General features: G+C 35.5%; 1 protein-coding gene across 11 annotated transcripts in view; it reads right to left on the bottom strand.

The window, feature by feature from the left end:
• Positions 1-27,478, bottom strand: part of DCAF6 (DDB1 and CUL4 associated factor 6) — an 81,396-nt gene that overhangs the window by 24,313 nt on the left and 29,605 nt on the right. For 2 of the 11 annotated variants that reach the window (XM_027449389.3, XM_027449391.3), the window contains exons 7-14: positions 26,767-26,981; positions 22,683-22,776; positions 21,307-21,426; positions 20,831-21,076; positions 15,524-15,685; positions 9,660-9,719; positions 4,376-4,481; positions 470-612 (exon numbers count right to left, since the gene is read on the bottom strand). In XM_027449389.3, coding sequence (XP_027305190.1) covers positions 470-612; positions 4,376-4,481; positions 9,660-9,719; positions 15,524-15,685; positions 20,831-21,076; positions 21,307-21,426; positions 22,683-22,776; positions 26,767-26,981 — 1,146 coding nt within the window. The remainder of the gene's footprint in view (positions 1-469; positions 613-4,375; positions 4,482-9,659; positions 9,720-15,523; positions 15,686-20,830; positions 21,077-21,306; positions 21,427-22,682; positions 22,777-26,766; positions 26,982-27,478) is intronic. The other 9 variants (XM_027449390.3, XM_072025213.1, XM_027449393.3 and 6 more) reach the window with 6 other exon arrangements.

Raw genomic sequence — 27,478 nt, forward strand, 5'->3', positions numbered from 1 at the left:
ATTCCTGAACACAGAAATTAAGTTATCCCTCCATTAAAAGAGATTAAAAAACAACAACCCACAACTCACTAGAACCAGTAATTTGACTTGACTGCCCTTTTAGCAATGAATTGCTGCAAGACATCATCACATAACAAATACAGTGAAAGCTTGAATGAAGTGTAACAGAATACTTAGTACTCATCATTACTGCAAACAGAAGTGCTACTATTTTTCAATAAAAATTAGGACCAAAATGCCCTTAAGAAAAAAGAATGAGGGTTTTAGAACTAAGAACCAGAAAAGCTATTTTGGTTATGTTTATTTGCATCTGTCTCAGGTTGGTACCTTTTTCTTTCCAAAAAGAAAGGAAAACCAAACCAAACCATGTTCTGTTATGGCTATATTCTGCCTTCACATGCATGTGTATGAGACTCCCATTGTGTTCAGTGGTAGTCATGATCATATGAGAGCAGAATTTTTACCTTACCATTACAGAAGTAATGATGTATCTTACTTGTTTCTTCATCTTCAGGTCCTGACTCTTCTGAGGCTTTTGTTTTTACAGCATCTTCTTGGCCTTCAGTTTTGCAATGACTTCCACTCCCTCTAGAGCTTGAATTTGTGCTGCTCCTGGCAATGTAACATGTAAAGAACAAACAAATAAACAACACAAATCCCCCCCAAAATTAGAAATAATGTAAATTGATAAGAAAATCAATGCAAGAGCATAGCCTTCATCATCTTTCTCACTGCAGTCTCACTGGCAAATAACAACCTTCACAGGAATTCCAAAATTTTCTTTTATTATGTCCATTGTCACTCATTCCAGAGTCTTCCTCTGCATCACAGGTTTGTTTTTTAAAGAACAAAGGATAAAGTATTTCCTTATTGCTTATTATATTTCTCTGTGAGAACTCAACAGGATTTGCTCTCTTTCATTATTTACACAGTTTCATACATATAAATGATCAGAGAAGAGACCTTATTGGGGGTATTACAAGCCGTCAACTGAGCACTAATTACATACATGCTCTTATCACATCTAATTCAAAAACTACTTTAGATAACATTTTATATTTTATTCACTGTTCACTATTGTTTCTCTACCTTTTGAGCCACAGACTTTTGATGTTGGCTTTTAGCCCTCAACATTTTGTATTTTTCAAGATTTACTCTACGCTGGTATATTAGATTTACTACCCATTCATGTTTAGATTAGATAAGTATTGTTGAGCACAAGTTTTTCTTTCAGAGAAAAATTCCTCAGGAAACATAACACAGTTTTTGCAAGTATTGTCAAAACTAATGTTTTTGAACTCCCTAAAAAAGACCTTATTTTAGAAAATGAAAAGCCTTCTTCCTGATCTCTCTTATCCTTTCTCTGTCCTCATCTTCATTTTGGCATCTAAAAGTGAGGCAATTCACTAGACAAAAGCAGATACAAAGATGAGTTATAAGAGTTAAGTATGATTCTTGAGAACATAGACAAGTATTTTCTTACCTGTGTACATTAGTACTAAACTATTCTACAAGTTACATTGTTAGAACCAGCATGAATCATGCTTTGCCTAGATTCTTGAGAATCTAACCTAGGCTTCAATGTTTTTATTCTTTACATTAAATATGAGAGTTTTTACTCATCTTGATAAGCCATAGTCAATTTACTGTTGTACTGGATTTGGAGTATGTGGAAAATTTTTCTTAGCCCTTGCTTTACTTCTTCCAAATCAGTAATTTTCAGCATTGTTTTTGGACAGACAGGAAGGGACTTTTTGCATACTCAGTTTTGTTTTGTTTTGTTTTGTTTTTCTAAACCGTGCCTCATATGATATAACCACTTTTATGAATGTAACCACACTATCTTAAAAGTGATTAAGATATATTTATTTTTTATGCTTAGAAATCTACTTTTCAGTGAATTTACACTCATTTATTACTGCTTTATTTTTTACTTCAGTGGTATTTTTCACACCAGCAGAGGTGTAGAGGATGCTTTGTAGAGAACAAAACAACACCCTATGTTTTCTTTACACTAATTAAGACTTACTATCTGCTTCCATAGCAAGTTTTCTGCTTGTCCAAGTGGAAGGCCCTCTATTTCATTCTCACAGCACTCCCAAATTCCAGATCATGTTTCTGTTACTTGTCCTCAACTGCATGATTTTTATTTATTTTTTACACAGGATTTCACCCTACCTCTACTATTTCATTCTACATGCGTTTTTATTTAGCCTCTGGACTGACAGTGCCTTGCAGTTTTGTCACACTAGGAAATGCTTCTTCCTCTTAACACAACCCACTGTAAAAGCTCCATTAAGCTCACTCTTAGGTGCAGTTTCTTTATCAGTTTACTTACCCCACCTTGTAACAGAAGTTCAACACAGCAAAACAGCAAATACATTCTTGAAAGTCCAGACAGGCTCTCTATACTACACCATTTATGGTTCTAGAACCCATTATTCTGTTGGAAAACAGTACTACATTCTGCATACTCCAGTTCCCATAATTTTGGTTAATTTCCTATGCACTGCTTGTTTTAATGCCTTTTTATCAGGACTATTTTAGATTCTAGAATAATGATACCATTAATCTTAACAGATCATAGTGTTTAGTCCTTCATTCTCCTTTGACACTATATTTGATATTTCTTTCTCATTCACATGGTGTTAGTGTTGGTGCAAGAGATTTGTTAAAATACTAGCTACTAGACAGAACGTAAGCACCATTTTCTTTTTCCGAATTTCTTAGATGGAGAACCTCCAATTTTCCTGAATTAAATTCCAACTCCTACTTTCACTTGAGTTGCATACAGCTCCTGTGACCTTTTCATCAACACCCTCACCTTTGCCAGTAAGTAATATACAGTATTTATTTACTTTTTACTTACTCTCATTATTACTTAACTGCCATTCCACCCTTGCTTCAATAAGATTAAATCATTAAAAGACCTTTATCCTATCTGTTTTAATACTCTTTGAAAAGTTTAACCAAAGTTAAGTTTTAGTAGTTTTCACTTAGCCCTTAATTCTTCAATTTCATATTTTTGTAATGAGTAGTTTTCCCATCCCTCATCTCCATCTCCTGTACACATAACTTTTTCTTAATACTACTTTTGATGCAGCAGTTCGTTGAAATTTGCTGTCTTCAAAATCATTACGTGTTTGAAGTATAAAATTCATTTTTCAAATTTTATACTAAAAATAAACACAAACAAAATGTTGATGATGTTTAAAAAAACTGTTTTCTGTGATAGAGTGATAGCTAGCACTTTATTATAATAAAAAACACTATCAAGAATAAACAGACAAAACATTTGTTAATGCTCTGTTCCCTTTGGGAAAACAGCGTATCCTAAAAATAGTAAACAAAAATGATGACAAAACTAAACACAGAATTAGTTAAAAGCATTACAACCAAAGTAATTTTTTCAAAGCTTGCTAAATTTGGACTTTAAATAGAAATACAGTCTGATAAGACTGCTCTAACAGAACTGTCACAATATTTCAAGTTCACTATAGGCAAAGCGTTCATGCTGTGAAAACACACAGACCACCATTTGAACTTTCCAAAATGCTATGGACAAAATTGTCCATATTTGTTTTACATTTAAAGCCACAGCATTTAAGAGTGGCTATAAACATGTTTTTGTTTTTAAGTAAGAAAAGCTAGTGAGCATTTTTATTTACTATCTTTATGATATTTTTTAAAACATGGGTAAAGAAATAGAATTAAGAAGAGATGAAATAAGGATTGTGGTTGTTTTGGTAGGTACTGAGATGTTCTAATGATAGGCATCCATACAAAACCAGGTAAGTCACGCCAGTTAGACTGTATGGGTTTCTTTATTATCTAAAATCACTGTAATATCTTAGCAGTCCACAAATTTGATATTTTAAATATATGAATGAACTTTGTGAATGGACCAACACTCCTCAGTCACAGAAATAATAACTCCATTGTTTTACAACTCAGGAACTGTGCCACAGAAACACTTACTTGCTGAATACTATATAAGAAGAATGGTAAAGCAGAGAATCAAAACTTGATTGATAATTTCTGGACCACCTTTCCATCACCGTACTACCTTGCTTTAATCAGATTAGTGAATGCTAAAATGATTCTCAGTTTTGAGGGCAATAGATAAGTCTTTTTAATGCTAATATAGTGGGAAACCTATAGCAAAATATCATAAACTCTTGCATAAATTCCACATTAAAGTAGGACTGTCTTTTATATTCTATATGTGCTAAAGACTCCAGCCATTTCAAATTGCATATATACCTACTGGAAAACATACATATATAATATGGAAAAAATATTTGTATCTATGCTAGATCAGTGTCAGTGAAATATAGTTGTCATTAACAAGTCAAAAGCAAAATTAACATCCTACCACTCATCAGTGAAGTCCAGTTTTATTGTGCTCGTAGTTGTTCCTTCTGTACTGTAGTGCAAACTTAAAACTGGTTCACCTGTTCCCGCTCGTGGCTTGTCACTTTCTGTAAATATGGGGTTGATAAAGTTTGGATGAGCAACATAAATGTACATAAAGACGTTATATTTCTGAAATTTCATTTAATTATCTTATAAAAGGTCAAATATGGTAGTAACATGTACAACATCTATTTAGGATTGGTTACGGCCCAAGCAAAAAGTTAAGAAGTTTCATAGTAAACAAACCAAATTTATACTTTGCAATGCTTTAAAAATAGCCTAAAATTATTTGTATTTACAAGAGCAAACAAAGAAAATGCTGCCCTTCAACATGCACGTAAATAAAATTGTCAGCTAGGTACATGTACACACAATACGATCCTTTAGGAGCAGATCTCTTTTCTGTCAAGTATCTTAATATGAACATAAAGTGCTTTAGAAGTGATGTTCAATCCTTTCTGCCTCATATAAATACACACCAAGAAAGATGATGATCTATATTATATCACATTACAATAACTCGAAGCAGAAGTGGAGTACTTGCAAAACAAAATATTCATGACATCTAAAGGCAAAAAAAGTCAATCACACTGAAAACCATTGCAACTCTGGCAAACTTAAGCTGAATATGTAGTTTTAAGGACTGTTCAGTGGGCACCTTCAAAAAAGAACTGCTAAATAACATCAACCTTGAATAAAATCCATAGTCACACTACCTACATGCATGGCCCAATATCCATTAATGCTTAAGCTGGCCATGGTCATCAGCATAAAATTAATGTAAAGTCCCATCAGACAAAGCCTCATGTCAGAGGTGCCAATCTCTCAAAATTCAGATGATAGAAGTTTGTTTAGTATTAGGCACCACTCAAATGACCTGAAACTAATCTACATAGTTTCTCTTCGCACAAACACTGAGCTTTTTATTTCAGGACTGTTTGGACAAAAGAGTATCAAATTTTCTTTGTTTAATAGAGTACAGAAATTTGACTAAAAGTATACTTGCAGTACTGGCAGCAGACTGGCACTTATAAAGTAAAAACTTCAGATCATCTTTAGATAAACAAGAACTAAATGCTAACACTGAAGAAGCACAAGTATACAAATTCCCCATGCAGAACAGCAATGGCTACAATATTGCCACAGGATATTTATTTTAAAAAGAAAAACAAAACAAATAAACAATTACATTGTAGGAACCATGAAACAGCACGCAAGAATTTAACCTAACCATTAATGCTCATTTGTGAACTGCTGACAAGAGAGAAATCCACTCAAAGTGTCAGAGGGGTAATCAGTGCTCTGAAGAACTTTAAATATGTATTTCTATTGTATTTCTATTCTGAAGAGAATCTTCTATGTGAAAGGGGCATTGATATTTGGGCATCCCTTCCTAAACAAGTACCAATACTGATTGTTCCAGGATACTGCATATGTTATCAGTAGCTGGACGCTATTAGAGTAAAAGATAACATAGTTGAGGGACTGTTTATCTTCTTTGTCACAGGTGGAGACAAGACATATCTTTAAACCAGGAACTCAGATAATTAGAAGACAGACAATTTACCACCTTGAATAGTCCAAGACAGCCATCAAACAAGGATAATGCTATAACCTGATGCTACTATGCAACATTTGCTTCATCGCAAAACTAGTTAATATTACCAAAAAGTAACTGAACATCATTAAACTATAATGAATCCAACCGAATGCTTGTCTTGTGTTATAAGATGATATGATCTGAGCTTTATAGAAGTGCTTTCCTGTCTTAATATCCTGTCTTCAAAAAAATAAAGCAAAATGCTGAAAGACTGTCTTCTGACTTACTATGGAAGCAATGCCTGTATTTATTCAGACCCCAAATATTGGAAGAATTGCCTTCTTTGCTTATATGCTTACAGAAATAACTAAAAGAGAAATGACTTTTATAAATTCCTGGAGAAAGATAGCTCTTAAACCATACTGTGTAATCATTTTTTCTTGTACCTACAAAAATGAGCTATGTTTTGGATTGGGTCAGTTTCTTCTTTAATCTGTCTTTAGGAAATGAAATTGACACTAATAGGAACACAAAACTTTAAAAGATCAGACAAGAATCTGATAATAAACTGCAGAGAATTAGTTGTGTAGTTCAACTAATTTATACTAAGCTCACTGCTAATGGAAAGCTGAGTGGGTGCCTGTGTGGAAAAGGCTAATTAGCTTTGCCTAGTACAAAACTGAACAACCTTTTAGAAGAGCCACATAAAAATCCAGAAGTTGTGAACTGTTTTCAAGCACAGAGTGACTGCCAAAGACTGAATAGATCAGAGGAAAGCAATGTTCTCTTTTAAAACCTTAATCTCATCAGACCAGATCTATTTCACATCCAGAGCCTAACAGGAAAAGGAAGAAGAAAAGTTGCATAGCTTCTGTGATTTAGGGGACAGCTATTTCTAAAACTATTAATCTACTTACAAACCCCAGTAAAGTAAAAACTGGTCCAACAGAAAGCTATAGCATGTCAACACCTTACTAAGCTGTATTTCATATTCCTCAAAAATACCTTGAAACTTCACTTTGATTTTACAGCCAAATACATTATATTTTAAAGATACTATCAACAACTTAGTCTTATTTCATATTCAGTCCTGTCACAGAAGACATACTTTGTAACGTAAGAAGGTACTTTGTAACATCAACTTTGTAACTTACAACTGAAGACCAAATTTCATTCATAACCTTATGACAAATAAAAGACAGAAACTGAAGGCAATGCCCCACACTTTTTTCTCTTAGAAAATGAACCTGTGCAAATGTAACTTCACAAAGATTTGGATTCTTACCTATGAACTGGTAAGAGTTCATAAATACAGGTTTCCAGACTGTATTATCTAGTTAAACTAACATAAGGAACTTCAAGCTAGTTTCCTACATCTCAAATGCTGGCCACTTCACTGATATATTAATAAACACATGTGAAGAAGACAGATGACTTTTCATTAAAAACTTTCAAAATATTTCCCATCCAGCACTAATCATGATCTCCTCATACGACAATCAGCTTTGTACATTCTGAAGGCATACAATTTCTTTTTCTGGTTGATTCCCCTTCTAATTACACTTCGTGCTGTGTTTTACAAAGAAGCAGTACAGAACATGCTGTGCCATGCAAGAGGCACAGTTCCAAAATTCTTCAGCTTATACCTGCAGAGCGCACTTTAGACCTGGAAAGCTCTGTAGGCATACCAATGCCCAAGAAATTTGTCTGTCTGAGGCAGAGCCAATCAGCTGGGACACAACACATGCTGACATCTTCCAGGACTTAAGGTACAAAGAAATGAAGAATTAACTGTGCTGTAGTTGACACACCTGCTTGTTCACAGCCAGCTCACATACCTGTCAAGTGGCACTGAACAATCTGACACGGACATCACACTGTTGTGTTGACATCCCATAAAACCTAAAATTAATGTGCAAATACCTAGAAATATCAGTGCTCAATATGGCTTCTGTGTATGTAGGAAGAAGCATTAATATAGTATGGCATGCATATACTCATTTGTACTTCAAAGTTACCAAGCTAGAGCTCTGTCTTCAGGTTTCCTCTACTCATATCAATTCAGGAAGTTCCTAGAAGACATAATATTGCCTTTGCACTGGAACAGCTCTTATAGTCACCCTTCATTATTACAATCACAGTCAAACTAAACCTCCAGCTTTGATCATTACAATCCATTTGAAACCTATTTTGTATGAATGGGAAGGACTTAGAGCTTCTGCTGGAATGTCAGAAAAAAATGGCATTATAAATATATTTTTGTAGTAAGTATCAGAAGATCTCTAAACCCAAATACGGTTATAAAACATGTATGCCAACAACAGACTGGTCCAACAGAACACCAGCTAATTCAGTACCAAATTAAGAAAAAAAGCAGACCTGGGAACTGATTTCTGGGACCAAAACTACTACTTTTATTTTTGTTGTCATATGGGTTTAATTCTCAATGACAACAAACAAACCATTTTATCAATAACCATTTTTCCATTTTTTTTTCTGTTGTAAGAACTCCAATAAGCATGTAGATTACGTACGTTAACTCCAGCTTATTCTACTACCATCAAATAATGCTTTATTCTGAGTTCATAAAAGAGAGCAGAACTTGGCCACTCATAATGAAAAAGTTTTCCAGCTAAACCTGAATAGTGGTGTTGACTATTGAACCATGAATAGTTAGTAAATGTACTTAGATTTAAGGCTATTTCATCACAAAAGGTAGTCCCACAATGTGAATTTATTATGTCAATAAAAAGCACAGCTTGATTTTTTCCCCAGTGTTCTGGCATCCTAAAATTGACCATATCTCAACAGTTGCCAAACAGAGTATCTTTCAGAAATGGGATTTCAAAACAGCATTCTAGTTTACAATATGAAACAAGAGGAGACAGCCAGCTCTTTTCTGATATTTGAGATACTAAAGCTCTACTGAGGCTTTCATATGGGAGTAAACATAATGTAGAGTGTATGGAAATCTATTTTTAAATTACCCTCTATCATTTATTAATTATTCAGGCATAAATATTCACCAAAGATGATGTTGGTTCAGCTGGAAAAGGGTGTCCTTTGGTCTAGTTCACTGCTCACAAGTTAAAGACTGATGAATAACAGGCCTAGGGAAAACTCACGAGCTTGCTTTTTACCACCAGACAGTGAGAAATCTACAGAGAAACAGTAGTACTTGTCTAGCAGAAGGGGTACAGGACAAAGGATCACAAAGGTAAGATGCATGTGAGTGCTATAGATGCTCTTGAGTTACTCAAACAGTGCAAATACAACAATGATGCATATATCTCTTGCATAATATAAACTACTTTAGCATTATATGATTACAATTTACTTCAATGTTGACAGTTGCACTCTGATCCAAGAAGAACCATTCAGAAAAAGACTGCTTAAAGAATTAGTTTTGCTTTACATTAAAAAAAAAAAATCTTAATGCCTGTAGATTGCATACGACATTTATTGTACCTACATCAAATGCATTTAGAATTGAGCATAGGATGGCTTTTGAAAATGATTAACCTTACGCTGATACTGGTATTGAGAATTAAATAATTAATGAGTTTCCAGCAGATCTGCTTACAGAATGCTACTTTATGCAGATGAACAGCATTTTGGACTGTTTATCATCATGAAAGGCAATTTTAAAAAAGAAGCATTGCAATCAACTATGGCTGGGTATAGCGCATTTCCTGTCACGCACCCTGTTGCTCATCAAGTGACATGGATCCAAGCTGTTTGTTAACCACAGAAGAAGGAGAATCTGAAACAAAAATGAGATTTCAACTTAAAACATAAGCAGCAGAGAACTGCACAGCAATGTCACGATCACATGTTAGTTTAAAATAAAAAATAAAAAGCAGCAACATAAGGAAGCTTTGGGTTTGTTTTATGAGCAGCCAGCCATATTGCATTTTCTAGGCATGACAGAAGCAAAGCCACTTGTTTCAAATCACTACGTATTGGTTTAGGTAATCACTGAACAACAGACTGAAGCTTGCTGACATTGATATTGAAAATGTTTGTCCGTTACCAAGGCTTTTGCCATGTTGTTCAAATTTCTAAAATGTCACAAAGAATAGCGAAGAATTATGACTTCAAAGCCTTTACCGGCTTTCAAATGTATTAAATGACACTAGTACTTCAAACCATGTGCTAAATGTAACTTTCAGAGTATTTACACTTCAACATAAAATACTCGTGGCATACCAGTATCTTCAATATTTATACCTAGGAATATAAAATGTAAAATATGAGAGGATTTGCAGATATAACAGCATATAAACTGTTTTTGTAACATTAAAGCACCAAAAAAATAGATCCCACTCAGATGACAGTTCAATTCAATAGCATTCTTAGATGCTATACCTCTGTAGCATCTGATGATTGAAAGTGTTTTAATGAGTTTAACACAGTACCATGTCAACCAGTCCTATAAAAATTCTCACCTAATCACAGAAAAAAAAAAAAAAAAAGAGAAAAAAAGCAGCAGTTAAATGCATTTTCCCACTGGATACTACCAGTTAATAACCATCACCAGCACTGCATTCATTGTGCAAACAAATAAACAAATGACAGATGCTAACTTCAGCATCGTCTGTGAAGTGTATTTTCCTTGTCATCTCTGAAGTCTCGATCTTACTTCCATATTGCTGTAAAATGGGACGATGTACATAAATTAGTGCAGTATTTCAAACGTAATATTGGCTAGGCTGCCATATCTGGGTTCCATTTGTTGAATTCTGTTATAAACAAATTCATGCTAAGCTAAATGGCTTTAATATTGTGTATTATAAATACAGCCATACTGTACAAAAAAATCACAGCATGCTGAAATAATTTTAACGTTACTTTAAATTCTATATAGGGAAAGCTATGAAATAATATATCCTCTCCTACAGGAGGCTCACTTTCAGGTTTGGGCCAGAATCAACAGCATGACCCATTTTGTAGAACAGACATATGCTAAATATGCTAATAGACACTGCTAAATTAACAAAGCTAATTTAAAGATACATCCTCAAATGACACTTCATTCCCAGCTACTGGTTCAAGAATCACAGCTTGCTTCCTCATTACACTAATACCTAGCACTGCATGGGAGGGGAGAAGCAGTGAAGATTAAGGGAGTCTGAGGCAAGTTCCATGTATTTTGGAGGCTGGCTTGTTTTGGTAGCTGGGCTCATACACTACTTGCATAATTACGAAATAGAAATTGGCCTTCATTTGTCTTCATCTTTGTTCAGCCCTACCCATGCCCTGCACCAAAGAAGCCTAAGCCAGACCACAGAATTTGGCCTCCGGATTTAGATGGGGCTTAGCTCTTAGATATGAGACCTGTAACATTAATACATTTCACTTTCCAAAAGTGAAGTGCACTTTAAATGTAATTTCTAATTTAAAAGGGAAGTGTTTATAGGAGAGCATTTTCAATGGGGTAGTAGCCCACTTTTTAGAATGTAAACATGAGGAAAAAAGCTGGTGTAAGGATGCACCGTGCCATACGATGATCTGCTTTTATTTCAGCTGACTCAAAACAGGAATTGGTATGCATCTCCCAAGGGCGGACTGGGTTGAATCATATTCACAGCTATGAGCCCACGGCTGGGATTAACTTCTAGTGAAGTGCTAAAGGCAAAGGAAGTCTTGTATAGCAATCTGAGAAGACTAAATCACAGAAGACAGTGATTCTCAGTTGAGCCCTGTTCTTACAGTCCAATTCTTTCCACATGCTTTTATGTCCTGTTTAAGAGGCACAGCATGCCTATCATTTTAGTTGGCTGGAAACGCTAGTCTCATCAGCTCTTTAATTCAGGCTAACACAAATAGAACAAATATGACTAAATAAACGTAGTTTAATTATAAGCATAAGAAATTACATTTACTACCCTTACCAGTACTTCCAAATCTTATTGACTTCTAGTTATGAGACAGTAAGTACACAGAAGGTATGTTTTGCCATGTGTATCATTCATTCACCCAGTAAAAATGAAATGATATGGGCTTACGTGTCTCACACTTCACTATTATTTTGTTATCTTCTTACAATTTTAGTGGAATTAATCCACTAAATTGGACATTAATCCAAGAAATGAAATGCTTGTTTTAATAATTATTCATAATTGCTTTGTGCAATGACTAAGCTGTTACATATTTTGAACCTAAAATAGATGCATTTTGATACATCAGCATTTAAAAATCTAAGAATCTAGTAATAAGAATTGCATTTTTATTACTCAGATTATGTATGATATGTGCACATTACACACAGCTACAGAAATATGTCCTGTACACATTGACTTGTAATACAAATTCTGTTTCTTTTACTTCAAGATCAGCTGGGTCATATTTCTGTAACTTCTCGTATTATCTTTTATTCACTTGAAGTTCTCAACAAGAGAAACAAAGATCTCTTCAACACCTTGCTTCAGTTTATTACCCATTACTAGTTAACAGTGATATATACATGGCATATCAGGATGTGGCAGAGGAGCAGTAACTACAGGTTATAAAGACTTAATTCTTTGTCGTTTGTTCCCTCTTAAATAAAGTGGCTACCAAAAAAAAAAAAAAAAGTCCACATCTGTTCAACAGCTGAGAAAAGGCTTGAAGACAAAACAGACCGGATTCACATAGCATAATCAGCTTCTGAAACCCTGCCAAGTTTACACAATACTTCATGTGAAGTATCCACTGAAACATAGTCTCTGCCATCTGAGGATAAAGTATATTCTTCTCCAGCATCAAATCAGCCTACTGTGAATCATTACTTGAGTTAATTCATCTTTGTATCCAACAGCATCATAAGCTTTTGAACATACTTCTCACACTCCTCTAAATAGTATACTCTACTACTCCTCTCAATAGTGAGGGCTGACTATTACAGAAAGTTTACAAATCTTCATGTAACCGCTACAAGTCCTTAGGCTAGGAGGAAACTGAATAACTGCCATACAGTCTAATAGTATGGCAACCTTTTCTATTAAGCCAGTAAGAGCTTTCAGCACTTGACATTTTCTACTGTTAATTTCTTACATGACTGAAGTGTTTTTCTCCCTGTGTCTATGGCTATGATAACCGAGCTGCTGTAATTGCAGAGACAAAGACTGAGAATGAAATACAGGGCAAAAGAAATGACCTTAGTCTTACACTGACTTCTCAAGAACATAGCAAGTATAAATTATACCAAGGTAGAGACTGAGAATTTGCAGCCCTGGGCCAAACAAAACCTATGACTTCATTTCATATGGTGGCAGATGCACTTTAGGGTGTAATTTCTGTTTGAAAATTTACAACTAGGAAAAAGATGGTGAAGGGTCTGGAGGGCAAGATGTATGAGGAGCAGCTGAGGTCACTTAGTCTGTTCAGCTCAGAGCAGAGGAGGCTGGGGGGACGTCTCCTGGAGGCCTGCAGCTTCCTCACAAGGGGAGTGGATGGGCAGGAGCTGAGCTCTGCTCTCTGGGGACAGCAACAGGACCCGAGGGAACGGCATGGAGCTGCATCAGGGGAGGCTCAAGATGGATGTCAGGAAAAGATTCTTCACCCAGAGTGTGGTCGGGCACTAGGACAGGCTCCCCAGGGCAGTGGTCATGGCACCGAACCTGATGGAGTTCACGAAGGGCTTGGACAATTCTCTCAGACATAGGGTTTGATTTTTGGGTGGTCCTGTGTGGAGCCAGAGACTGGACTCAGTGATCCTTGTGGCTCCCTTCCAACTTCGGATATTCAGTAATTCTGTGAAATCTACCTTTCAAGGCAATCATTTAATAAAATGGTTAAGTCTGCAAATTCACTGTCACATGAAGAATGACATAAATATGTGAGTACCAGTTTCATCTAAGTCTGCGTATGTGCTCTTCGGCTCCTCAGTGATACTAAACAAGACAATCAGATCTTCCCATTAATTACCCTAGCATTCAAAGGACATTGCAAATCAACTCCAAGAGGCAGAGGTACAATCCAAACTAACTACAACACATCTCTTTCTCCTCTACTCAAAACAATCACTTAACTTAAAGCTTCAAGTTTGTGTCAGAAGGGATTCTGCAGCATACAGACCCACAAGCAACACACCAGAAGGAAGGATTACTGTGCATCCTTGAAGGAGCATAAAGAAAGAGACGGGCAAGACAGTATCAAGTGATACTCAGACCAGTGCATACTTCAGATAGGCAGTAAAATATCCAGACTTAATTCCAGCTGAACACTCTACAGATACGGTTATAACCTAACTTTTTTTTTCCACTTTAATTTCAATTTTACAATGGGAAACTATTTATTTAAAGTCAATCCAAAATGAAAATTGGAGATCAAGATCCACTGACTGCAGAGGTTTTGCCTCTATCAGTACATATATTTGAGTTAATAAATTCTGATGTCCAGTTTACTAAAATAAGATTGGTAGGTTTCTCATTTCAGATTCAATTATTATTATATTAGCTTTTCCTGCCAGGAAACTGATGCTACCTACAAAAATATTGCCAATGTCAGTTTTCTTGTTCTCTTCCTGCAAGTAAACAGGCACCTATACTCAACATGACAGCCCTCCAGGATTAATGTTTTTCAAACAATCTGAAAACTCTGTAAAACTTCCTGCTGTAGGAAATAATTCAAAGTTCAGTAACTACATAGTGTAACTAGAACACTAGCCACTGTTATATCAAATTGTTCTGCAAGATTCCAGATAAATGAATTTATTAAACCATAGCAAGCCAAACCGTGAATGTATGTCAGTCCTTACAAGCAGTTTAGCCTTACCCCAACTACCGCAAAATTTATCCACAAAAGAAAAGCTGCTAGATTTGTTGCCCTTACATTTACTTTAACACTGAATATACTGATTTTTCACACTTAGAGCATGTACCCTGTTCATTTCTACATAGTGCCACGACAAAGGTTGCTTCAAGTTTGTGTCTTAGGTTTAATTCTTTATTGATAAACATGCTTCTATTCCAACTTAGAACTTTCTCAAATTTATTATAAAAATCTCCAAAGCTTTCTTATAATCATTTTTAATCTAAGACAAGAATGACGAAAGGAAAAGTCATATTTTAAAAGACAAAGCATATTTGGGGACTTAGGCTTACTACAAGTACTTTCCACTACATTTACTGTACAAACATAGTATTTAAGAGTGTCAAAGTTCTATTTTACTGAATTGTTACCTTGATTTAGAACACATGCTAAATCAAAGCCATCTTAAATGTTACTACCAGATACAGTTAACTGCAATTCAGTAACAAGTGTGTAAATAGATTGCCCTTTTCAGGACACAGCAATTTCTTGGTTAGCTGATCTAACAAACATTGCACATACTTGATCATGTGCACCCAGGAAACTTTCTCCATATATTATCATTGAACTATATAATCCAAACATGTTAGATAAATTAAATCTGTTATTATTATTTTTTTCCTAACCATGTGATGATAAACACCACCACATGCAAAGTAAGACGAGCAGCAAATGCATTAGCTGTCTTGTTCTGGAAGTGAAGCATCTTAGCAAACAATAGCGGCACAAACTATAACTACATTAGCTGCTTAAGAAACCTTGACAAATGACAACCTGATGCCTGAGGGTCCTGTGAGGAGCCCTTAGAGGATGACTGATCAGAGGAGGACTGTGGTGCTGAACCCTCAGCTAGCTCTCGCTGTCTCTGTTGTTCCTTCTTAAGCCTCAGCCGCTGTAGACCCCTACGGATTATAGCTAACTCGGGTCCCATTAACTCTGACAAATGGAAGAAGAAAAAAAAAAAAGTATGTAAAAGAAAGAAGCATCAAACATACAATATACAGAAGCGGGGGTGGAACAGGGGACTGACTAAAGAGAAAAGCAACAGATACTAAGTGTAATTAAAGTGATAAAAACTTTACAGATCAGTCTACTGACATCTAGAAATAATAAAATGAAATATTTTAATTGCTCTTCTCTTCTTAAATGCACAACTTGTAGGATTTTAAAGTTCAGAAAGTTCAAAATTCATGTCATACAATGCACCCCTCCCCTTCTATAACACTTAAAACATTTACCAAATAATTATGAGGAAAACAAGACAAGATAGAAAGAAAATGAAAAAGAAAAGATCCTGACTGATACAAAACAAAGCAAATGACAGAAGTATGCATTCTCACAACAAATCAGAGCATTTGTAGTGGAAAATTATGCAGCTGTGGTATACAGGTAGATTTTCAAAATCAATGTGATGGCTTTCTGATGTGGAAAAAAAAAAAATACAATTTTGGTCAAAACAAACCTGTGAAAAAAATAAAGTGTAGATTATGGAAAGAGGTGACAGAACAGCATCTAATGAAAAAAAAAAAAAAAAAAACATTTTACCATGAACTCATGTTTATCTCAGACATTCCCAATGGGTGAGGATTCAAAGTTTGGAAGCACTGTTAATTGGTCCACCAGATAAATCAATTTATTGGATCATAAAGATTTCTTAGTATTATTCTCTTAACAGACTATTCTTGCAGATCTATCTTTAGGTACTTCAATGCGTTCGTTATTTTGTCTTTATTCATTTCTAAGTTACAGCATTTTGGCATGGACCAGTCTACTGTCTGATTATCAGTATTTATTTATTTATTTTACAAACTACAATAAAACAGGTGTCTAAGTAATTTTTCATTCTTTCTGTGGTCTTTGCAGATTTCCTCTACTTACACAAGTGCTGTTCAGCAAGTGCTTCTGTTTATACAATACATACTGTCTCGTTATTAGGAATAGCTGAAGCACAACATTGATCTGAACCACTGCTAACTACTCTCACCTATAATAAAGGAGGGTCAAGAAGCTAATTCAGACTCATATATTCACATCAAGTACTCTAGTTAGTTTTGCTACGAAGTGTTAGCCCAGATTTATCCTGAAAGCATTTTTATCAAGGACACCCTGGAGTACTTTGTAGACATGAGGAAATCTGCAAAGAAAAATATCCTCACTATGAAATCTTCAAGTACTAAAGAGCATTACATTGGCGTATCACCTTTCAACCAAGCAAAAACTAAGCTTTACACATATACTGTAACCCTCGTTCACTCAATGAAGCAAGCAAATTTAAAATTTTGTTTCACAAAAAGAAACAAACACAAAGCTATAATCTGATCATTCAGCAATTTAGTAGCAGGCACTGGTTAATACCTGCTAGCCTTAAACTTTAATGTCTTTGCCATAATACCACTTCTGGAAAATACAACCTGCCAGTTTATGGTTGATGACGTATAACAAGAAGGAAAAAGATATAATTCCTAAGAGGAATATGGTATGAAAGAAATTTTCTATGAATAATTCATGTGATGTGAATGTTTACGGAAATTTAAAAAAAAAGGGTAGAAAATGCTTTTATGGAAGTATCAATGGTGTCTCAAATTGCAGTTTTCACTACTTGCTGCTGATTCATCTCCACTCACTCCAGAGACAGTTACAATTTAAATCTTAATAAGAAGTACAATTCAAAATGTAAAGATATAACTGCTATCTGGAATAAGTTTAATTGCAGCATCTTTTAACACATTTCAGAATCTCTAAGCAAATGTTTATTTTGCCAGCAAATGGAGCAAGGAAAGAGAAACTGAAAGGAAAACAAAACAAAGTAACAACAAGAAACAGCAGCTATTGCCCCTTTCCCATTCAAAATTTATAAGCAAATCTACCTTATATCAGGAAGACATTAAATTACTTTTTACCTTCATGACAAGCATGAAAGTCTCCAGCATTCACACCATCTCATCATAGAAAGAAAATTATTCAAATGTACTGACAATAGCAAACCACTGACATGTGCCTCAACGATCTTGTTGATTATTTGCAACTTATTCAAATGCTTCAACTCTATTCCTCTAGAATATACATTCTTATAAAGAGACTTTTCCCAACAAGTTCCAGCACAGATTGGAGCTCTGACTATTTTTTGAATACGTATTTCTTTCAACAACAATCACTACCACCACATTAAGAGATGAAGTAATGCACATGCAGAAGCTCAAATGCTCATCACATGATATATTTTCTGGAAGACCACACTAACAATATATTTGAATTATATGTGTAAAGGTATTGCTATTTCAAACAGAGGCTTACTATCAGCATCTCTATTCAGTACAGAAATCTGTAGAAATGAGTTATGAAAAGCTGTTTGTAAGCCTGTTCCATGGTATGCCACAGTTGTAAAAAAGTTATTATCCTAGAACATATTCTTTGTTTGCTAACACTTTGCTATGACATTCAAGCTTGTATGTGCCACCACTTAAAGAAAAATGATGGCTGAAAGCCTCTCACTTTTCTTCTTCCATTTTGCAAACTATTTCTCTGGTCATCCGTCTTTTACAACACACCTCTATCTGGTCTTCTTACTCAGCCCCACTATACTTTAACTAATATGCCTGTCATCACTTTCCCTGTCCCGTCACCCCCAAAAGCAGCAGGTTTCATTCACATCTAAATGCAGCTACACAAACTCGGGGAAATCCTGTTCTTGATACAGAGTTCAGTGTTTTTATATTCATAAACTGGAGGCTGCAAGAAAAGAAACTCTCATGACTGAGCACCATCATTGGTTATATAAGTACACAAACATTGCAGAAGAAAAATCTATATTCAAGCCTACCCATTCAGAACTCCATTACTGCTACTCTGCCCAAGAACTCCCCCTCTCTCTGAATTTGTCCATGTTGCCCAAAGAAGACTTCTACAACATAAGTGTTTTTTTTAAAAGCAGTGCAAAATGCTTACTTTGGCATGTTTAATTTAATTCAAGTTAAGGACTCCTGCAGGAGTCCTATAGACTATTTGAAAATGATACTTGATCCTAACTAAAATCTGCATATGGTGATAAGGAATACCAGACATAGGGACTTTTTTGGTTGTTTTTTTTTGAAGCAGCAGCAACCCATCTGACACCCTGTGTAGGTGTAGTCAAAAAATCTATCAAACATTATACTAGATTAAATAAACTAGAAAGTTTCCATTATCTGTCAACAACGCAAAACAACCACCACTACCACTACCCCTTCCAAATCTGAATACAAGGAGAATCTTGAGTCTAAAGTAACATTGGGAAAGAGGAAATGCTCTTACAAAAGAGCTGAATTGAGCAGTAACAATTTCAGCCGCATGCTAGCACAATAAACTTTTACTTAGAAATTCAGACATCCTGAGACAAAGAAGAAAATACATGATAAAGGTGGCATGCATTCTTTAAAAGGCAGGATAGAAAATGCATAATTCCAGAAATGTTATTTAGTGCATTATCGTTATGCAATCCACAGATTTTCAGTGATGTACCTTGAAGCAACTACTTTTAATGTGGGACATACTCAGTGCTGGTCAATGCTCCAGAATATACCAACTACTTCAAAAAAAAAAAGAAAAAAAAAAAGAAAAAAAGAAGAAGAAGGAGGAGAAACACAACTAAACGGAGCAAAATGAACCCTTGGTAATGGTGTGTGTGGTCTTTGGTGGCTATTCTTCTGTTCCAACAATAGAGGCTGCTGAACTGGGTTACAATGAATTAGAGCAGACTCCTACTTTTTTGTGTTTTGTGAAAAGCTTGATATTGTAGCAAGCTGACACAAACAGTAATAAACAACATAGGTAACTAAAAGCCTCTGCTACTAAACATGTTTTCTAGCATTCACTTATAGAAATAGTATCTGGACTGTTTGTATTGTTATGCTTCTCCTCACTGTTTATTTTCTTTAAAGAAGAAGTATCAGTATAACTGCAAGGTTTGAAAGAATGACTCATTTAATGAATTTTAATTTATGTCTTTAGCTTCCCCATCTTTCAAATACCATATACCCAGTAATTTCTCAACTGTCTCAGATTTTGGCTGCAGCAGCCACAGTACACTGAAAGGCAAACTTTTTTCTGTGAAATTCCACACTATGCTATACTCACTCCACTACATCTATTTAGGGCCTGAAGATACTTTCAGTCATCTTTTCTAATTACAACAACTTGGCATGTTTGTTTTTTATTTCCCCAACCGAACTGGTATAAGATAAGAGGTGAATTTACACCAAAAAAGTGTGATTTTAAGTTATTCAGATTTGAGCCTCTAGGTGTTCACAACAGCCTTTCTCCCACAGTTGTGAAGTCTAAAGTCATAAAGTGAGTTGAAACTCACTTTAAAAAAGTAAAAATAAAATAAAATAAAATAAATCTTATGCAACTCTAATGGCTGTGGCATTTTTTCCTGCATGGAGATGCAAAAAGGCAAGTCAAAGCACAAGGTGCTTTTTTACTTCTGTTCAGATATGTTTCTGACATTGACAGTAAAATATCTTTTCTTTCCCCACCCTCTTACCCCACCAGAAGAACATAAGTCTGTATTTAAAACAGATGAGTTTCTTCAATATTGACAAACTTAAAAAGTAGTATGTAGTACAAATTATCAACCAATAACGGAATTTCGTGCAAAATGAGTCCTGTCTATCCAGATACTTTTGAGAAGAAACCAGTAACATTGCTGATATGACTATTACCTCTGATTAATAACAGATTTTGCTGTTCATTGCGCTGAGACTGCTACAGCCAAATCACAGTTGCAGAAAGCACGACGTTAATTATACTTCAGGAAGACAACAATGAGATAAGGAAAAAATAAAGCTTTTCTTTTATATATATTTCTATTTCAAAGGACAATACTTATCCCTTTCTTCAGACAAATGAACACAGTTGAGTTTGACTACAGCTTCAGCTTAAAGAAATAGTAACTTTGTAACTATGAAATACCTAGTCTCACTAAAGATGTGCATTTGGAAAAAAACAACAGATTTAGATCAATTTCTCCAAACACCCTAAAATAAAATTCTTTCTTATTGGAAGGGTTTTTCATAAACAGTGACAAGATGAATTACTTCTCACCAGACTGATGGAGCACAGGTTGAGCTGAGGCCCCCAAAGAAGGCCTTTGTTCATTATCAGGAGAAGACAATAATGAAGTTGAAGGGGGACTTCCTGTTGAAGATGATGTTGAAGGAGCTTGGGCTGACATTGTAGAAGATGAAGACGATTGAAGTTGTTCAGAACCATCTACTTCCATTGCAGTTTCTGATTCTGTACTATGTGGCATATTACTAGTAGCAGGAGCATCCGCCCGATTAGTCCCACCTTTGTTTAAAAAAAAAAAAAAAGCAAACAACAAAGGCTCAAAGGTAAACTTACTCTGTCTCTAAAGACCCTTTGCACTATCATTCACATGGCATCCAGACGTACTCATTTCTTCAGAATACACTAAAAATTTAGTTTATACCTCAGAAAGACTGATATTCAAGGCCTTTACATTCAGCATAATTATACTTTCTATTGTAATTATTATTCTTGAAAAAAAGGGAAATCACCTCTGGACCGTGATCTTCCTCGTCCCCGATTGCTTTGTGCAACTTCACTAGCTTCTTCAAACCATCTTGACAGCATGTCTGACATCCTCTGCATTAGAGAGACATTAGGACTTTGCTCCCCTGTAAAAACAGTAATGCTGAAGTTTGACAAAAGCATTCTACTCTTCCATTCATTCCTCCCCCCGTTACCTCTTCCATTGAAAAAGAAAACATACTACATACTATATAATTACAAAACTAGCAATCCTCTGAACCAATGGCATTAAAATCAAAATAAAACAAACAAAAATGACACCTTCTAAATCTTTTTAATTTAAACAGTAAGCAGTGAAATTCTGGATATTTGTTTGCCATAGGAAATACTATGGACAGGTTCAAGAAGGGACTACAGAAATTCACAGGCAATAGAACCATTAGGAGAGCCTAAAGGAACAGACAGGAAATATACCCTCTGAAGTTTCTATTCCAGTAACTGCAAACAGTGGCAGAGCAGCAAACGCAACAGACTAAAGTAAGAGGACAGGTTTGCAATCTCTCCCCAGATGGCATCACCTATTGTCAGTGTTGGATACAGAACCGTAGTTTAAATGGACCATTGGTCTGTCCCAGCTGGACACATCTATTCCAGTTTTGGGAATCAAGAAGATGAGTAAAGGGAAATGATAGGCAGAAAAACAGAGGAAAATTTAAGGGAATTACTAGTATCCCCACAACCTTTCTGAGCTAAACAGAACCACATTATTAGACATAACAGTGGTAAAGCCCTGCTTCAGTATCTCATTTTTTGACACTAAAGCATAACTTCTGAAATGTTTCACCTTCTGAAACCTCAAGTAGTTGTGTAATATATATACATATATATTATGTTAGATTATACATTACAAACATGAAAATATGAGCATAAACATGTTGTCACTACACATACATGTAGGTGTTTTATAAAAAAGTGAAAGAAAAAATGTTAGAAACTTATTGCTTTGAATTCCAGTCCCCTACAGCGCATTTCATTTGCAACTTTGATTGCAGATGCAGCTTAACTACAAAAAGGGAAATATGCATTTGTTTTACCTCAAAACTAACAACAATGAAGCAAGCTCCCCTTGATTTACAGCAACTTAACAGAAGCAACATAATTTTTCTGGAGAGAAGATTTTCAATTTAGACAATTTTAAAAATCACTACAGAACAGCAGTTCTCTGTTAAGTTTTAAGTAAACACTCTTAAGACCTGGCTGATTCTTAAAACATGTGGACAGTTCTTATCTGAAGCGTTTACATATTTCAGGAATACTTAATAAAAACTGGAAAAACAAACAACAAAAAAAGAGCAACAACAAAAGAGAAGACAAAGGCGACTCCCAGCAGCAAGCACATTACCATCTCTCTCCCGTTCACTCTCAGGCCTTGCTCTTGGTCCAGTATCTGACCAATCTCCTCTTAGCCTCAAACGTTTAACAGGAGGTTGCCGTAACTAGTAAAAATAAATAAATAAATAAATAAATAAATAAAAAGGTATTATCTAGTTACTCATATTGAACAGTACAGAATTCTGAGTTTAAAAATAAATGCCATATCTCCATTTTCTGAAGTTACGTAAATTTGTCTGTCACACACAAAAAATCAGCCATATGCTCAGATCTGTTATGAAAAAGCACAACACTATGTATATACTGGCAATAGTTTTAGCTATACAGAATTTCAGCAGTCTAAATCAACTCTTAGAAGTATTGTAGCTTCTATTTTACTCAGTATTACCTTTACTGTATTAATTGCGACATTCCATACCAAACACCAAATTCAGTCTGAATTCTACAGAAATATTCACCATACAGAAATTCATACAGAAATTTTTATCAACAGAAACTTACATTTCTTTTCCACCCTGTAATTTATGTATTTTTTGGTAACAGGGTTGTTTTGTACTTCTTGCTGAAAAAACAAGTACTATATGCATGGTGCTACTTTTGCTAACTTGAAAAGAAACAGCTTTGTACATTCAAGAAGGCAGTTCAGAGTTTGAAATTAACAGCACTGGCTGGATATGTATGGCTTATACAAACAAAACCAAATAAAAACAACAGTATTGAACTGTTGTGCTGTCAATTTGGGATTAAATATAAAACCACTGCGGTGAAAGCATATTAAAGTATTAACTTTCAGGAGCCTGCAGATTCAGAAGAAAGCTTTACATTCCTCCTACTATGTAGAACTTAAAACCAGGCTAAAATAAAAATAGAAATTAAGTAAAATTATCTGGAAGGAAAAGAATACAGGACATATTCTGTGCCTAAAGATGAAAAAAATACATAAAATCTGCTAGCAGGTGGTCACAATCTTCTCTCTCTGTACAAGGCAAGCAATCACTTCTCTACTGAATTACTTCACATCAGATTGCCATTACATAGGAGAAAGGGAAAAATGCAGAACCACTTATTTGTGACATCATTTTTTTTGTGTTTTTCTTTGCTTCTTCTGTCTCAATCAGGTAACAGTCTAACTCAGCTGGACATTCTCCCTCGATCCTATGAATCTACACCCAGTTACGTTCAACAGTATTTGTAATAGTAATAGGTGACTGTTGCTCATTAAATATAGCACTGTATTTACTAACAGGCCACAGACTTAATATGAAGCTAACAACAGCACGTGCTGCTGGCTCACCAGGCTTTGTCTGGACTTTACTTGCTTGGAGCTTTCTTGCAGCTCATTTAGCTGCAACAGCAATTGTCTAGTGACTGGTTGATTATTACCTAATTTGCTGTAGTTTTCCTTAGAGTTGCATAAATGCATGGTGTGTAACCTGTTATTAACAGCTTTGACATATACAGGAGGCTGCCAGCTGCTTAAAATGCATAAGAAGAATCAACAGTACCCATGGGTAATGAGCATAAATGCAGCATTAAGAAGTACAGGCATGGAGTGAGGGCAAAAAGATCTTGCAGGTGTGGACACATGGTAGGACACCAGAGGCACCTTCTCAGCAGCTCATCAATGGTTCTTTAATGTACTGTAAATGTTGTGCCACGATGAAAACAGTTCCAGGGGGTAACAAGAAGTACAGAAAAGCAAAAAAGCCATGCCACATTGGCAGACTAATAACTGTCATCCCAGTGAAGACAGCAGGATGCTGACTTACTGTGAACTCCCTTGAGGTTCCTGTTTCAGACTGAAGATAAAGACCCCCTGGGACCCTGAGGAGCTTGTGAAAGGGTGAACATAATGCCAGAAAAATTGAGTGGATGGTTGCGGTTGGGTGCAGGGGGAGAGAATTATATAATTTAACTGTAGGTAAAGAAATTTGTTTTAAATTGATTAGAAAATTTAGGCTAGAAGGGTCAGCATCACTGTAACTGAACTGATAATAAATAACTGCTTGCGGTTGGTTTACACTGCTGAATCTTAATTCAGCTTTATAGCAGTGGATCACCTCATTGGTCTACACATTTCATCTCCCCTCATTTCTGCCATTAAATGACAACTTTTACTAAAGAAAGTTTATACTCTATTTCAAGGAATATACTTTTGGTGATGTGGAAAACAGAGAATACACCTAAAGAGTAACAACAGAGAATACACCTAAAGAGTGACTTGCCACAACTGCTGGTCTTATATCCTGATGTCAAATAGATGCCTTCTCATCTTTAGAATAGGAAAACCAGACAAGAAAAAATATTTTATCACTCTGATTTCCTAAATTAACCACTCTCAAAATAAAAGTCACATGTATGTAAACAGCTTCTCAAGACAGAAGAGGGAAATGGAAGAATAAATGTGTACCTCTGCCTACAGTGCCTGATGCCTCACACAGGTTAAGTGAACATGTGTGCAGACTAACACAGTACTTTGCTGCATGTACTTATTTGTAAATTCTGCAACTCATTAAGTTGATAAATTGAAAGCATCCTGAAGACCAGCACAAAACGCAAGACTTTCCTCTAAGCAAAAGCTCATTGTAGCTAGAATTGCAATTTGCTCGTAACTGTTTGAAATAGTGTGTGTCTACAGTAAATAAGTATTAAGAAAAGTCCATTGTCAATAGGTGCTGTGAATTCACAATGTACTGAAGAGCGGGAAACAAATAACTGAAAACTGCATGCCCATATAATCGTAGGCAATACCAGATACAGAGTACACAGATTTTGTCACACCATGTAATTGGCACATTTCAATCTGTGAATAGACTTTTGTGACCTCAGCCTACTACGGAAAAGAGGGGAAAAAAGGTTCCTTTTCCATTTCATACATATGGCAAATGCTGCATTCTGCTTTTAATTATGATTCTCTTTCTGCTTTAGTTCACAAGTCTTCACCCTATTGTTGTTGTTTTTCATAAGTATGTTCAGAAAACTGCACTGCACAATTTCATTGTTATTTCAAAAGATATTCTCCCTTAAAACTTACTGATATATATCAAGTGTGCTTTATGGCATTTTGGCTAAGTTTTCAAAATCTCAGAATATATCTTGAATTTTATATAGTTCTGTTGTTCTATATGATGGAATTACAGGTGTACTATAACTGAGACCCTCTTTGTCCATGGGGATTAAGAAAGTCAAAGTGCTCCATGACAAAAACCTTATAATGGAACTCTTCTTTCAGCAACTTTTAGTGTTTAAACTTCCACTGAAAGCCTCTATGAGTTAGGAACAGCAAAATTTCCTTTAAAATTCCCCCGACCTACTACATTAGTAGTATTATGGTTGGACTTGATGATCTTTGAGGTCTTTTCTAACCTACACGATTCTATAGTAAGAAACTCTAAATTATCACAGAAATAAAGCTAGGAAGTGATCTGTGGTTCGCATTTCAACACAGGTACTCCACACTCTAATCAACCCTGAGAAGATGCAACAATTTTCTAAGAAAGCAAAACAGTTCCAGAATCCATTTGCAAAAAAAAGCACCAGACAGTCAGCATCCACAAGATAGCTTAGTCCCATCTTGTGTGTCTAGACCTAGTTACAGAAAGATTAAAGCTAACTGTGAATCTCTGCATCACTCACTTATTTGTAGAAAACATGAAACTGGGAAGAATACAGAGATAACAATTTTACGTGCTTCCTGCTGCAAACAGCAGGTATTGCTCTAAGATCAGCCTATTTTATGCAAGACACTGAACAGTCAGGGTACCAACTTCTGTTCATATCAGCCTCGGCTGGACTTCCAGTATAAGGAAAACAGAGTCTGTTACTTGCTAATCATTGGCACAACCAAGACCTGCTTCTTCATTGTTCTCTTATCAAAATTTACTGGACCAAAAAACACCACCACCACCACCCACACACACACACCTCCCCAGCCCAAACCTATCTGCATAGATATTCTACAAGTATTTTTAAAACAACACTTGACAATGAAATGATGGCTTATGATTCATTTCAAGACAAATAAAACCAATAGGTGTGCCCCAAGGTGGTGGTGGTGAGACAAAACATGAGAATAGGTCATCTTAATCACTTGCCTCTTCTCGCCTCTCCTCAGCAGAAGGAACTTTAAGTTCTCGTGCTGTGTCATCCTTGGGATCAAACAAGTAGATGTAATCTGAGGAATAACTAACAAGGATCTCTTGGCCATCTTCACTATAACATAGAGAAGTTACTCTGCAGGATTTGTTATTGAGGTGAGGAGGAACAAAACGTGCCACCATTCCAACAGTGCCCCTACCAGCATAATTCCCTGTGGGAGAGAAAGAGAGAGTATATTTACTATTGCAAACTTTCAACCAGCAGTTTCTATATGCTCCTTAGTTAACATCCAAAGAAAGATGACCAGAGAAAACCTAAGCAATCTGTAGCTTTTGCATTAATTTGGTTCTGAATACTAACATATCAGATCTTTCCAGTATATTTTATTTTTTGTTTACACACTCTATATGTAAATTATAGAGAAAGATGAAAATTTATACACACAAGTATATTCATATAATCACCCATCACATGATGGTGTGTGGATACTATCTGTAAAGTTTAACACAAATGGAAATTTTGAAATGTATGAAAACATATTTACACAGCAATAATGCAACTAATGCAACACCACACAAATCAGGAATTCATTCTACAGAACTTTGAAAATTTAAGGACATCTGTCTCCTCTTTACTCCCCCAAATGATTTAAAAATTAACAGTTTTTCCTTGAGACATAACACTTATCCCTTTAAGACTGCAGAACTA

Source organism: Anas platyrhynchos, chromosome 1, assembly GCF_047663525.1.
Source record: "Anas platyrhynchos isolate ZD024472 breed Pekin duck chromosome 1, IASCAAS_PekinDuck_T2T, whole genome shotgun sequence".
Taxonomy (NCBI): Eukaryota; Metazoa; Chordata; class Aves; order Anseriformes; family Anatidae; genus Anas; species Anas platyrhynchos.